We start from the raw sequence: 15709 nt of genomic DNA on the forward strand, positions 1-15709 counted from the left end.
ATGTGGAAGTCAGGGGGCAATCTTAGCATCATTCCTCAGAAGCTACCAATCTTGCTTTTTACCCGTTCTTTTGTTTGTTTTGAAGTAGGTGGGTTCTCTCTCTCTCTCTCTCTCTCTCTCTCTCTCTCTCTCTCTCTCTCTCTCTCTTTCTGCCCGTGTGTGTGTGTGTGTGTGTGTGTGTGTGTGTGTGTGTAAAACCTTGCCAAGTAGGTTTAAGTTGCCAGTGAACCCCAGGAATCTACCTGTCTCTTCCTCCCCATGTATGTGCCACCATGCCTGGCTTTGTGCATCTGTGTCAAGGGATTTAATTGGGTCTTATAGTTTCAAGGCAAGCAATGTACTGACTATGCTGTCTTCTGAGCCCCCTCATCCTACATTAGTTTCCTATTTAAAAAGTCTCTATCCAAAAAGCCTTATTCTGAAGTTCTAGGAAATAGGACGTTATCAGATGCTGTGGAGGGGGACAATTTAGCCCACATAGGAACTTATGTGCTGGTATCCTAACTCTAAGAGACAGTTCAGCATGATATAATTCCTGCTTCTCACCCAACCAAAGAAATTGACGTCCACCCGAAACCTCACTATGGGACCTTATTTGAAAATGGGGCTATTGGAGAGACATAACCAGCTGGGTTTCTGAGAAGTCAACCCTTACAAGAATAGAGGATATGGAGACACAGGGAGATGGGAGGAAGAGAAGGAAATAGAGCTGCAGACTGCAGTCAGCAGCCAGCTTAAGTCCGAAGAGGAAACGGGCTCTCCCCAAAAGATCCTATCACCATGACTTCAGACTCCCCACCAGCAAGAACGGAGAGGTTCAAATTTGTGATGCTTCATTACCAGAGCCCCAAGGCACTAACATACTAGATAACGCACAGCTAAAGTAGAAGGAATCACTCCTGGATGCTTCTGAGAGCTTCATGAACAACCACAGAGGCTGACTCCACTTCAAAGACAGCACACAAACAATAGTCTCTCTCTGTCTTTCTCTCTCTCTCTTCTCTCTCTCTCTCTCTCTCTCTCACACACACACACACATACACACACAAACCTGCCCCCCCCATATGACAGGACCCTGTGTATTCCAGCCTGTGAGGGTTTTGGCCCAGGACCTCCAGAGGCTGTAGATGTGATCCTGTGTCCCACCAGCTTTGAGCAAGTTCTCATAGATTCTGGGCCCACCCAGATCTGTAGAATGGGAAGGGGAACTGTGGGTTTCCTGACATGCAGTAAGAATCCCTCCTGAGTTGTATTTGAATTAAAGCCATTGTTTGTTTGACCTGGATCATACCCTTCATTTGCATCAGCTTACCCCAATGGCTTTTCTAGACTCTTACCGGGCTGGGTTTTGGAGGGTGGAAATGGGAAGTACTATTTCTGCAGTGGTGCTGGGCACCCACAGGGCATAAGGGCTGGACTTAGGGACCATTATGAGTTTGGGCTCAGCTATTTCTTTCCCAGCGCGTCACAACCAAGGACAGTTTGTGGCAATACATGTCCTCTCACAAGGAAAGTATTTTGAACATTTCCTCTAGGCAAGTACATGCGATGCTGTGAAAGCAACACTGTTCTCTCCACAGGAAAGTCCCAGCTGCCAGAGACATAATGAGGACTGTTGGCATCACAGACATCGCTTGGTGAGAGCCGGGGGCGGGGGAGGGGGGCTCTGGATGAACCAGAAGTGAACCGAGGACCCTGCCTTTGAGAGAGTGAAGTCAAGACGAGGGACAACCTGTGCTGATTGGGGATGTACCCAGCATCCAGAAGTTTTTTTAAGGTGGGAGGACCTCATGAGAAGCTGAAATTCCTGGTCTTGGTTCCAAGTGAGATTCAGGAATTACAGTTGCTGCTGATAAGATTTTGGAATACAAGTCTTACAAGATACTGACTGTACAAAGAGACCAAGAGGACACTGTAACCTTAGGAGAAATAGGTCAGTGCTTTGTGTGTTAATGTTTCTGCCTGTGCATGTCTTGATAGCTAACCTGAGGCTCGAACCCCCAGGAAGGAGGCTGTCTATGCCTCTCACAGGCTGCATATAGAAAACATATCCAGTTGATTTCTAATAGAATTCTTCTTCCTTTACATACTTCATGAAATACTTTTACAAAATAAAGTCTCACTGTGACTTCATTCCTTATATCTATGGAAATTATTCAAGCTATGATCTAATCCTTCCTGATGAAGCAAGAATTGCAATAGATGAAACGAAGAAGACCTCCACAGGACACACTGATACTAACCTTTGGGTGACATCTAACCCCAGGAGGAAAAGAATGACCACAAGGGAGGAAAACCTGCCAAGCCACCAGGAAAGCCATTGCTGAGTCAAAGCTGTGTTGCTGCCAGAACAGAAGTATACTGGTGAGAATGTCCATCCCTAGACAGGAAGGCCCTACCCATGAGGAGAGCAAAGTGGCCAGTCTCGTAAAACTAGAAAGCATACCATTCAAACACATAAGAAACACCAGCTTACTCAATGGCTCAACTCCAAGAAGGAAACAGACAAAAATCCCAAATCCAGGGAAGAGACCACAAACTCAGAAACCATTAACATTCTTATAGTGCTGTCCTTATACAGACTTAAAGCTGTCAGGAGAGACAGTTTTTTTTTTTTTTTTTTTCAAACATAGAAAGATCAAATGGGCAAGCATGCCCGGGGCTTAACTTGCCAGCTTCCCTGGTTACCAGTGGTTTCCTAGAGAGAGGAGACGCGGGGTTAAGTTGATCTTGGTTCTACCTACTCATTGTGGAATGCCTGACTGTGGATAGAAATGATCTGGTTTTTTTGCAAGTTGGATGAGGTTTTCTCTCTTTACAGTGAGTTGCTTCGCAGTCAAATGAGATAACTGAAGGGGGCCACTCCTGTAAATGTATACAGGATGCTGCTGTGCAGTGGTGAATGGTGGGCAGTACTGCTGATGACTGCCATTGAAACAACAGTGATGGTGGCAGCTACAAAAGGTCCCAACTTAAGAGGACTAGAGATACTGTGCGTTCAAAACATCGTGCCCGTGTGATCCACATGGTACCTTCCATGTCTACGCTGCACTATATGTGGGCAGTGGACTGAAGAACAGAGCTACCCGACACTCCAGGCTAGAAAGGGCTCCCAGAAGGAAGACAGGCACATGGCATCCGACAGTTCTCTTTTCTTACCCACTAGTTCATTCTCCTGGACTTCAAATACAGTCACCTTAGATGGACACGTTGGTGGGTTATCATTAATGTCAATAACTTTCACGTGAATGTCCAGTGGGAATGCAAGGAGTTTTCCATTCTCATCCTTGGCAGTTGCAAAGAAAACATGCTGTAATATGAAGGTCAGAGTTACTGTCCATCACTGTCCACTTGAATAGCTAGAGAAAAAGAACTGTTGCATTTGCCAACGCTGCTTGCCTTAGAGTAAATGTACTTAGAACTGAAATAGGGGTGGGTGGGTGAAATGTGTTGAGCTTGTAGGAAAGTTATCAAATTATTGTGTCTTTGAGAACCCATAAACTTCTAGGATCTAGAACACAGGCTTTTTGCTTGTTTGTTTGTAATGTACAATCAATTTTGTCCTCAATGGAAAGCAGACACAGAATCTGTCTTGATGCCTGTGATGCTTTCCGCTTTACTTTACTTACCGAGTCCTTTTCCTCTCGGTCCAAGGGCTGAGTCACATAAATATTTCCATCCTGGTCAATAGAGAAGGGGAATTGTGGCAGCTTCTCCTTGTTGACTAAGGAATAGTGAGCACCTGGGTCGTTCCACTGCACCTGCATGACCAAAGTGGATGGTGAGCAGAGATTGATCGGACAAACAGCCCGAAAGGCAATAAGCAACTCCTGGATTCTCACTTCAGAAGTTCTCACACGTCTGTCTGCAGGACACTGATTTCTTAGGACAACTGAGCTACATTTAAAATGTTTTTCAACCTAAACTAATTTTAAAAGCACGCAGACAAGGGAATGACTCCTTGCAAACACGTGGAAGAGTCTGTAGGTGGTTTTCTTCTAGAACTCTGATGGCATGTAAGATCCATTTACAAAGCAAAGTGTACTTCACAGCTGGCATACTCCATGACTAAACCATGATGCGTGATGATCTTCTAGAACCCACATTCAGATGAATTGAGATCAATAGAAGACACCTTAGACTGGTGGCTCTCAACCTTCCTATCGTTGCCCTGCGATCCTTTCATACAGTCCCTCGGGTCGTGGTGACCCCCCGCCATAAACTTATTTTTGTTGCTACTTTATGACTGTAATTTTGCTACTGTGTGGAATTGTAATGTAAATATCCAATAAGCAGGATATCTGATATTAACTCCTGTGAAAGGGTCGTTCAACCCCCACAGGTTGAGACGGTAGACTCTTCCTCATTCGTTTTGTCCAGATACATGGTACACAAGTGAGTTCACTCCCTCAGATATTTAAGTCTGGAGGATTTCAGGGGGAAAAGGAGCTGCCAACCTCTAGAGCTATTTTACAAACAACAAAAAGCCCTCTATAGAAGTACTATATCAGACCGGATACATAGATGGGCCTGCTTCTCTGATATTGCTACTAACGACATGTATTGAGAGTTTACCACATGCCACATGCCAAAGCAGCCATATTTCACACTGCTTGATGTGAACAACAAAACACCACAGCATCTCCTAAAGTGAGTGTGAGTGAAGTCTCCTCTCTGACGGTTTGTGTGTTTATGCGCATTTGCACACGTGTGTGTGGGGGGGGCAAGTTTTCTGCTAGTGATGATAAACTCCAGAGGTGTAGGGCCTTGGTTACTTAATTTGCTTCGCAATTACATGATGCAAAATGTGTCTAGTAAAACAATTAAAAGACCACAAAGGTAGGTCCCTACACCACAGGGTATGGATCTCAGTCAACTGTAGGTGCCACTTGGACACTACCTGGGTGATTTTGATGGGGTGAGGAGCAGTTGAGTTTTCTGTAATCTCCACAGCCTCTGGTGCTTTCCAGATGTTCTCCCTCACAGTAATATCCACAGACGTGGTGTCACTGAAGGAATTCTCATTCTGGCCCCCCATGTCCTTCACTGAGACCACCAGACTGTAGAAAGCATTCTTAACTGGATCCAGTTCCTGGGACCCTATAGTAAGCAGGGGAGAAGAAGAAGAAAGCACACGTCTCCAAAGATGGCAGCCCTTCCTCGGGCTGAGGCTCACCAGGGCCTGCCTTGACTTACCTTCTTGGGTAAGTGATATCCCTCCAGTTTTATTGTCGATCTGGAAGTACCTAACATTGTTGATTAAGGGGAGCTGGATGACGATCTGATAAAAAAGTTGGCCATTGAGAGTAGTTGGATCATCCAGGTCTGTAGCATTCACATACATGAAAGGCTTTCCTGGTAACAAAGCGCACACAGAAAGAGAGTTAAAGCTTAGACCATCTATATCCGTGATGGCCTCCTGAGATGCACAGATGAAATGGGAGAAAGTGCCGAGTTCTTCACCCTACAACAGGGTTTCTTCAAAGTATGGTCCAGCAGCCTATGGGAGTCCCTGGGCATATTTCAAGACGTTTGTGATGTTGGAAATCACAAGTGAAAATATCCATTTAAGAACAAGATAATTTGATAGGTTTTGATGTAAAACAGCATGAAATACACCATTAACGATTGCTACTCATCTTCAAGAAACATCCACTTTTCAAGCTTGGGTATTATATCAGAGAATGACCACAATATCTGGAACTACTGTTTAAATATTCTTTTCCTAAACTACAGATGTGCGTGAGACTAAGTTTTTCTCATGTACTACTTCAAACAAAATAGCATGTGGTAACATCATGAATGTAGAAACAGACCATTAAGAAATTTGCAACGACTCAAACCTTTTTCTCGCTAATTTGTTTTTGTCTTGAAAAGTATACTTTTCATTAAACTCTCTGTGTTCTTTTAAATTGTTTAATAAGCAAGCATTTTAATTCCTAAGACAGTAAGTGCTGGCAGATGCTAACCCAGTGCTGCACTGGGCTCACCTTGTGAGAGCACAACTTTGAGTTTCCAGAAATTCTTGAGTCAGTTATTTTTCATGAAGTTAATTATAAAAATGATACAAATACAAATATCATACACTAAAGCTAACTAGACCCGAAACCCATAAAACTCACTTATTAATAGCATTGGTAATTTGAGACAAGACATGGTAGAGTATTTGTACCATGAAACCTGACCAATGCCACAGATCTCTTTCTCACCCACCCCAGAAGAAACCGCTGATAAACACTGCCCAGGACGCCACTAGGTGTAATTCACAGGTTTAAAAGTTTGCGTAAGTTCCCCCCCCCAACTTGTAAGTTAACACAAAAGTCCTGAGCCCCCCCCCCCATTTTGAAAATCACTTCTCTAGAAGATTTGATTCATGGAGAAAAAAGATGTCACTGTCTGGCAGATTCTGCATAATGACTCTTCGGTATGCCAACTCAGGGACAAGGGACAGAGACAGTGCAGCTATCACTGAATGCTTACACTTGGCTACTGAAGACTGAGAAGAGGAAAAGGTTGAGTAACACAAATAGTTACTTGATATGAGTTGACAGAAATATCAAGAGAAGGAGTTAGTCACAGCTGGGTGACAGCCATAAGCAAAGGAACCAACAGCAGCTCTAATCATCCCATAAGCTACGGGAGAGCAAGCTCATCTTTCCAGACAATTCTCGGGTATTCTAGAGCTTAGCTGCATGGTGTTTGAGATTTCACCAAGGAAGCATAGTTCTGCCTCTCACTGTGCATTTGGTGAGCTCTGGAGACACCTTTAAAGATTTCCTTTGTTTTTGATTATGCGGGGAGGGTGAGTGTGTGCATACAAACGTGGGTGTCCACAGAGGCCAGAAGGCACTGGACCCCATAGCTAGTTATAGGTGATGGGGAGCCACCCATCCTGAGGACTTGGAACTCAACTCAGATCAGCAGAAGGGAAGCAAGGGCTCTTGCTGACCTATCTGCCTAGCTTTCCTACAGACATTTCTATTGTCACAGCTTAGAGTGAGGGGTGTTTTGGGTATCCTACATTACACAAGACTACTCAACAGGACCAAGGATGGGGGCCTCTGGTCCAGAGCAATAGTTCCCAACAAACAACACGCAGATCACTAGGAAGTTTACATAGGACAGTAAGTTCTTGAGGAGTGATGGTGACAACTGTCAGCCACACGATGCCACACTTCTATCATTTGCCCTTTCATTAGTCCACAGACATATTCAAGCTCCTGTCTATTACCTGGACGAGAGCTCTGCCTCACAGAGCCTTCATATCTTGGCTGGAGAAATGTGGGTCGATTGTCATTGATGTCCTTGACTTCTATGGTGATGGGGACGGGGCCCTCTACTGTGCCTCCTTGAGAATTCAGGGCTGCAAGCTGTTGTTGAAGAAAAGAAGACTTCCTTAGTGCCCCTGGACTTCAGATCACATGCCCAAAAGTCACCTAAAGGACATTAAAACTCTAAAGACCAATGACCCAGGTACCACAAAATCCCAAATTGTATGCTGCTAAAATAGGGGTCCAATCAGTTAAGCCAGCATGATGATAGCAACTACTCCCCCCCCTGAAAGGTATTAGACCCATGACACATCCTGCCATAGATGATGGTATGCCATGACTCCCCAGAGTTGGCACAGTGGTCCGCCCATGGCAGAAGGTGACAGACAACTGCTGGCTTTTTCAGCTACCTCTCTGCCATTCCTAGCTCTTCAGGCCCCCACTGGGAAGCTATGGGAAAAGAAAGGAAGGACATTTCCAGTAGGCCTCCGACTATCAGTTCCTTCTGCTTTCTGGGGTCCCAGTGGCTCTGCCCAGCATTGATGCTGCCTTCACTGTAGGTGTGGAACCCACACAACAGCCACAGGCCAAGCATCCGTGCACTCCAGAGGCTTACCACTAGGTTCAGCCCCAGCACCTGAATGAGTACAGGTATCTGCTGACTTTGGCCATGCAGCGCCACACCTCTCTGTAGCTGTTTTTAAAGAGGGGGCAGATGAGGGAGACAGGGGGAAGGAGATGGGAGGGAGGAAGGTCACATGAAGATTGGACAGTTTGCACCAACTTCAGGAGGTTCTGGGGGACTCCAGGAGCAAGGGTGCTGTGGCGGCTGGCGCTCCATCCCACTGGACGCAGCTCACCTGGAGATGATGCACGGCCCTTGTTTCTCTGTCCAGGGCTCTGGTGTAATACAGAAGTCCATCCCCTTCTATCATGAAGATGCCATCTGTTTCCCCCGTTAGTTCAAACCTCACCGCTGGACTGCTGGCCTTAAACTGAGAAAAGCAAAACACGGATCAGGCTCTACATAGGCTGTAGAACCTGTAGCACACTGCCAGTTTCAGGGTTTGCAAAACACAGATGAGGCTCTACATAGGCTGTAGAACCTGTAGAAAGCTGCCAGTTTCAGGGTTTGCAAAACACGGATCAGGCCCTACATAGGCTGTAGAAACGGATCAGGCCCTACATAGGCTGTAGAACCTGTAGAACGCTGCCAGTTTCAGGGTTTCGTTTGTACAGAACCTGAATAAGAAACCCTGGGCCCTTTACAATGCTGTGTTCTAAAAGCTTGTTTGTGCATTCTATATATAGCATTCAGAACACGTGTCTCCCAGTGAAGTGTCCCACCATTCAACATACTGAGCAAGGGTCGTAAAGCTGTAAACTGTGACTAAGGCTGAGGACATTCTTCACTGAATATCTGAGAGCTGAGATGTTACCGGCATCTAAGGAACATTAAAAATTCTAGCTTTATAGTTAGAATGAAAAGATGCCATTAAATTCTTTAAAATGTGTGGCACGGATGAAGGTACAAGCTAATGCTAAGGAAAAGAGTCTTTAAGGGCCTTCCATGTCACATGCTCCTGAATGGCAATCTCATGGTGGCTTTTTACGATATGGAAGAATTAATAAGCCACTATTCACAGGGTAGTTGTACCTCCTCTTAGGACAACAGCAAACAATAGGAATTTTACGTGAGACTCAGAATGTGTAAAAGTTGTTCGACCTCATTAATAATTTTACATATACCTCATAGGTGTTAGGCTATAAAGAAATATATAAACTATTGATAGGGAACAATTTTTATGACCCCTCTGGAAATGACTTGGGGCATAAAGTATAGTTTTTGATAGTAAATAATGCTGTCCGGAATTTGTCCTAGGATCTTTAGACACAAAGTGTAAGGGGAATTATTTCCTATACTAGCAAAGTTGAAAACTCATGTCTATAAATTCGTGAAAGCTTCATTATGAAGGAACAAGGCGGCACTGTTGCTGTGTAAATAGCAAAAGGACAGAAGAGTAAGCCAGGCTATGGTTGTCCCAGAACCAAAACTGTACATGTCAGCAAGCAAGAAATAAAAATATACAAGAGTCCCTGGCATGCAAATCAAGTGGGAACAGCACAGGTAGGCAGGGCTTTACAAATTTGCTTGTTGACATTACATGGCTTATTAAAAACTAGAAGTGTCTCTGTTAGAGTGTTTTAAGACCAGTCTGTTGTCGGCAGGGAAGATGGCGTGAGACCGGCAATCCTCCCTAAAAGCAATGAGAACATTTCTAGAAAGCTGTAAACATCAACTTGGTGACTTTGTTCTGACAATCAGGAATTAACCAAACCCCTACCAGATAGCAATAAGCACCAAACTGTGCTGTTTTAACTTGCCCTATCCTGATGACCTTCTAAAAATCAGAAGTAGGCTTGGAAACCTACAACCTCACCAGCACAGGGTGGCGGAGGCAGAAGGGGACAGGACAGCCTCACCAATGCCCTGTGACAGGGGGCAGAAAGGAACAATGTGGTGTGACAAAGGGCAGATGGGGACAGGAGCTCCCAAAGTCACTGCCAGGGAGCCCTCAGTCACCTAGCCTGCGGGTGCCTTGTTTAATCAGTCAGTGCCCTGTCACTATAACGTACCCTGGACAATTATTGAAAAGAATCAACAACTGGTGGGCATAGTAATGCAAGTTTGCAATCTCAGCACTCAGGAGGCTGAGGCAGGGGGATTGCTGCAAGTTTTAGGCTATCTTAGGATATATAGTGAGCACCTGTCCAACCAAGGGCCACAGAGCAAGGCCTTTGTCAGGAATAAACACCCTGCCAAGGCTTGGGGGACATCCCTGAAGAGAGAAGGAAAAAGTGTTAAGCACTGTGGGATAAAAGGAAAACGCTGTCTTCACACGGCATGGTTGCTGTACACATGAACGGAGTTAAAAGTCTATCGTGGGTGGGGGAAGGGCTACTGGCTTTGACTACTGACAGTTGATGGCTGCTGTGGGGAGGGACTCGCTATTCTTAGGAGAGGGCTGGTCCCTGGTAGGTTGCCCATGTCCCTGTGGATGACCTCATACTACGCACACATACAATGACAGTACTAATTAGATTCAGGGGGTTAACAGTAATGTTACTGAAAATAAACATTTAAAAAGAAGACATGGAATTGTTTGGGAGGTATGTTGGGAAAGTCCTGGGAGGGGGACTGCAGTGGAGAGTGGGGGATAGATATAATTAAGAAACATGTAAAGCTTTCAAAGAATAAATGCAAACATTTTCAATATAAAGAAGTTTAAGAACTGCCCGCAATGACTTTGAAGCTGAGGCAGGGACCACAGCTGAAGCTAATGAGAGACTGATGAAGCATTAAAGGAAAAGCCAGGGATTTTGCTGTCCGCGGGAGAAGGAGCTGTCCTTACTTCCCGGAGGTTCGTCCACCAGCAGAGCTGCCAGCATGGCCAGAAAAGGCCCAGGGAGCCCCTAACCTCCCGCCTCTGGCTGACTTTGAAGCACTGCACAAGCAGGAAATGAAGGGAAATGAAGAGCTGGGAGCTGCCTGCCACTCCTGAAGGTGTGCTCCAGCATGCTCCCAGTGCCCATTGCTAAAGGCTGAGCTTTATTGGTCCAATGCACCTAAGATAATCTCCATTCTGTCATTAACTGAGAAGGGACTTCACAAATGTGACAATGAAGACTCACTCGGCAGACTTAGCTCATAAAAGTCACTAAAGAAGTAGCAGCAGCAATATGCTCCAGGATGTCTAGATTGCCACATTGCATTATTTAAAATGTCCAGTCTTCAACAAATGACTGTGCAACTAAATAACTAAGTAACTATTGTACGTTGTAAATATAAAAACTGTTCCTGGGGAAGCCATCTCTAGAGGCTTCCAGAGCCAAGGGAAGCCATCTCTAGAGGACTAGGGAAAGACGGAAACAATGTCCTACCAAATACACAGTACAAACAAAGAAAGTTTGCTTTTAAAAAAAAGATAGGAATTGTGGTTTTGAAAATATGTTAGCTGAAATAAAATTTTGAGGGAGAGCAAAAGAATAATTGACCTAGCAGAAAAATCAGAGAACTTGGAAATGGATTATCTACCTTAAAATGAAAAAAAGAAGACATCGATATCAACAAAAAATGAATGCCTGGAAAAGGCACCATCAAACAAATGCACACGTGTGTAAGAGTCCCACAAGGGAGGGAGAGCACAAGGGGACACGAGGCGGTTTGAAGACAGAATGCACATCCAAGAAGGCCAATGATCTCTGGAAGGGTGATGTCGAAGCCACCTCGTTCTAGATACACCGCAGTCAAGTATTTGAAAGGCAAAGGATCTTGAAAACAACAGGAAGGACTGTAGTAAATCGATGACTCATGGCACACAGGAATTTCTCAATGAAATGAAAAAACGTTCTCAATACGGCTGAAGACAGTGAAGTCACATATCCCAAGTGCTACCGGAAGATGAATGAGTAAGGCCCTGGTTCCAATAAAACAATTCTTCAAACGGGAGTGACGTTGAGCTATGAAATCAGACAAAAGACTGTGTTGTTATAGATAAAATGTGGGAGTGGGGCAGGATGGCTCATACCCATAACCTCTGCCCTTGTGAAGCTAAGGCAAAATGATTGCCACGAACTTGCTAACCTGGGCTACACAGTGAGTTAAGGATAGCCTGAGCTACAGACATCCTGTTCAAAAGGAAAGGCAAGATACAGGGTTAATATTCCAGGAAATATAGCATCGTTAAAATGCACATGCCTGCTGACAGTCCCTAAAATGCATCAGAGACTGAGTTGACAGAAACAGGAAATGAAACTGTCATCACTGACAATTTCATGACCTCACTTTCAATAATGAATTGAACAAAGGGAATCAACAAGGAAGTAAAGCCTTGAATAACAACACAGATATCCACAGAGTACTCCATCCAACAAAAGCCAACCATACAGAATATTCCCCAGGATAGATCCTATGCCGGGTGATAAAATCTTGAAAAATGTTAAAGTATACAAGTCATACAAAAATATTTTCATTTATACGATGGGATGGAATTAGAAATTAATAATAAGAGAGAACTAGGGGATTTACAAATATGTAAAATAACAACATGCTCTCGTGACCCACAGGCTAAGGATTAAATCTAAGTGGAAATGCACCTAGCCTATAAGTCCATTTCCTTTGCATTTTAAATAGAGCAGCATAAATATGGGTGCACACGTATCTCTGGTAAGACAGAAGTGCCATAACTGGATGGCATGGTAATTCTGTTTGATAAAGAATAGTGTTTGCCAATGGAATTTTGAAATTCACAAGCAAATGGATGGAACTAGAAGAAACCATCCTGAGTGAGGAAACCCAGTCACAAAAAACAAACATGGTATGTACTCACTCATGTATGGATTTTAGACATAGAGCAAAGGATCACCAGCCTGCAATCCACACCATCAGAGAAGCTAGGAAACAAGGAGGACCCTAAGAGAGACATACAGGGTCCCCCAGAGAAGGGGAAAGGGACAAGATCTCTTGAGAAAATTGGGAGCATGGGGAGAGGAGATGGAGTCAGGAGAAAGAGAAGGGGAGAAAAGGAGGGGAGGGGGGACATGAGGGAACATGAAGATTGAGTTGGGGGCAGAGGCAGAATAGAGGAGAGCAAGAAAAGAGATACTGTAATAGAGGGAGCCATTGTAGGTTTAAAGAGAAATCTGGCACTAGGGAAATGTCCAGAGACGTACAAGGATGACCCCAACTAACAATCTAAGCAATAGTGGCTTAGATTAAGGCTACCTTAAATGCCCTTCCCTGATAATGAGATTGATGACTACTTTATATGCCATCCTAGAGTCCTCACCCAGTAGCTGATGGAAGCAGAAGCAGACACCCACAGCTGAACAGTGCGCCGAACTCCTGGAATCCAGTTCAGAGAGGGAGGAGTGATGAGCAAAGGAGTCAAGACCACAGCTGACCTGAACAAGGGGGAGCTCATGGACTCCAGTCTGATAGCTGGGAAACCAGCATAGGACTGACCCAGATCCTCTGAATGTGGTGTTAGTTAGGAGGCCTGGGCAGTCTATGGGGCCTCAGGTAGTGGATCAGTATTTACCTCTAGTTCACGAATGGACTTTGGGAGCACATTCCACATAGAGGGATACTCTCTCAGCCTAGACACATGGGGGGGGGGCAGGCCCTGCTCCAAATGATATGGCAGACTTTGGAGACTCCTCATGGAAGGCCTCACCTTCCCTGGGGAGCAGAAAGGGGCTGGGATAGGGAGTTGGGGGGGCAGACGAGGAGGGGAGGGAGAGGGAACTGGGATTGACATGTAAAACAAGCTTGTTTCAAGAAAAAGAATAGTGCTTGCCACTCCCATTCCTAAAGCTCGGGAAACATGTGGAGGACATTGTGGAAAGATTGCGGGCCAGAGGATCAGGGAGTTTACTGTGGACTGTGTCTCCTAGTAACATCAACATACTGGACAGATTATACTTGGACTATCTGAGTGTATGTACATGTATGCATACAATCATAGTCAGTGAAAAAGAAAGCCATGTGTTTGAAGTAGAGTGGGGATGGATATGTGAGAGAGTTTGGAGGGAGGAAAGGGAAGGGAGAAATAATGTAGTTACACCATAATCTCAAAAAATTAATGCAAATGGTTAAATTGCACAAAAAGACAATTATTAGGAATCTGACTCTGTGAGAGACTAAAATAAGGCATAATTGGCTTTGGAGTCAATTAACATTATTTAAAAGGTGCCTGTTAAAAATTTCCTGCTTCGAATTATTTAAAGATAAATTTAAGTGCATAACGCAGTTACTAACAATAATGTCCAGTGGGGTTATCAAACTGAACTTTAAAAGAAAAGCGATGTATGCAGTGGACCTATAATTTACAGGCATTTTTTGCAGTAGAATAAACTTTATTTAATAATAATAATAAAAATAATAGTGTTTGCAAAATCTTATGCTGGAGTGCCTGGATATCTAAATGCGAAAGGAGGAAGGTGGACCAACCTCACAACCTGTTCCAGAACAAACTGAAAATGAACAAAGCCTTAAATGTAGGGAATAAAGCTATAGAGCACAGAGGAAGCCACACACAACCCCTTTGTCTCAAAGGGGGCAGTGGTTTCTGGGATGGAAAAACCATGAACAGAAGACAAAATCAATTAGACCACATAAAAAACGGAGACTCGCATTAAAAGGTCACTATCCCCAAAATGAAAGCAGAGCCTGCAGAATGTGGAGAGATGAAGACAGAGGATCCCCCGAGAGAAATATATGGTACTGTCAATAAAAATAGGACAATGCTACTTAATAAAGGCACAACGATCTGAACAGACATTTCACCAAAGGAAACAAGAGCCATGAAGACACATTCAGTCACCAGTAGTCTTTGGATGTCTCAAGTTCTGTGGCAGTGGTAAACCACCATGATCAAAGGCAGCTTGGGGAGCCTACACTTCCCTACAAAGGTAGGCAGAAACTCAAGGCGGGGACCTGGTGATGTGGGGTATGCTCTTCCTCACTGTAAAGATTTGTCACTTTTATTGGTTGAATAAAACACTGATTGGTCAATAGCCAGGCAGGAAGTAGAGGTGGAGCTACCAGACATGGAGAATTCTGGGAAGGGGAAGGCAGAGCCACAGTCACCAGCCGGACACAGAGGAAGCAAGCTGAGGAGGCCTTGCTGAGAAAAGGGACCAAGCCACGTGGCCAAACATAGACAAGAATTATGGGTTAATTTAAGTTGTATAAACTTTGTGTGTTCATTTGGGACAGAGTGGCTGCAGGATGGGGTGGGGCAAAAGCTTCCATCTATAACCTGGAAACAGGGACTGACGCAGAGGCCATGGAGGAGTGCAGCCTAATGGTTTGTTCCCCGTGACTTGCTCAGCCTGCTTTCTTAGACCTCCAGGACCTCTTGGCCAGGAGTGATACTGGCCACTTGAGCTGGCCCTGCTCATCACTCACTTGTCTTACCCATTAACTCCCTCCCATCCAGAGGACCCTAGCTTGTGTCAAGTTGACATGGATAACAAAAACCAGCCAGCCAGCACAACGGGAAAAGCAATTTAACTACAAAGAAATAAGACATCACGAATAGCAAAGCAGCAGATGCGGGAAGACAATGCTAACAGAAATGTAAAATGACTCATTGCCCATGAGGAATTTTGTGGATCATCAAAAAGTTAAACATAAAATGAACCTGTAAGCTGCATTCTCAGCAGAAGATGGCCAACAAAAAAGTAACTCAATGGCATCTTCGGAGGGTCCTTGTCTCACAGTGTGGTGTCGGGGCTATTCTCTTTTTTAAATGTATATAATATTCTTCTTTTCCCCCCACAGATGTAGTTCAGTGGGTTTATGGGATTTCTGGGAGCGAAAACAAGTGTGTCTCTTTCTTGTACCTTCTCTTGGGCTCTTTTCCAATTCTGAT

General features: G+C 44.5%; 1 protein-coding gene across 1 annotated transcript in view; it reads right to left on the bottom strand.

Moving 5' to 3' along the window:
• Cdh17 (cadherin 17) overlaps positions 1 to 15709 on the bottom strand; it is a 55773-nt gene that overhangs the window by 31615 nt on the left and 8449 nt on the right. The window contains exons 4-9 of the mRNA XM_051199286.1: positions 8132 to 8266; positions 7232 to 7370; positions 5197 to 5355; positions 4901 to 5100; positions 3630 to 3761; positions 3160 to 3310 (exon numbers count right to left, since the gene is read on the bottom strand). Of these exons, the coding sequence (XP_051055243.1) occupies positions 3160 to 3310; positions 3630 to 3761; positions 4901 to 5100; positions 5197 to 5355; positions 7232 to 7370; positions 8132 to 8266 (916 nt within the window). The remainder of the gene's footprint in view (positions 1 to 3159; positions 3311 to 3629; positions 3762 to 4900; positions 5101 to 5196; positions 5356 to 7231; positions 7371 to 8131; positions 8267 to 15709) is intronic.

This window comes from Phodopus roborovskii, unplaced genomic scaffold, assembly GCF_943737965.1.
Source record: "Phodopus roborovskii unplaced genomic scaffold, PHOROB, whole genome shotgun sequence".
Lineage (NCBI taxonomy): Eukaryota > Metazoa > Chordata > Mammalia > Rodentia > Cricetidae > Phodopus > Phodopus roborovskii.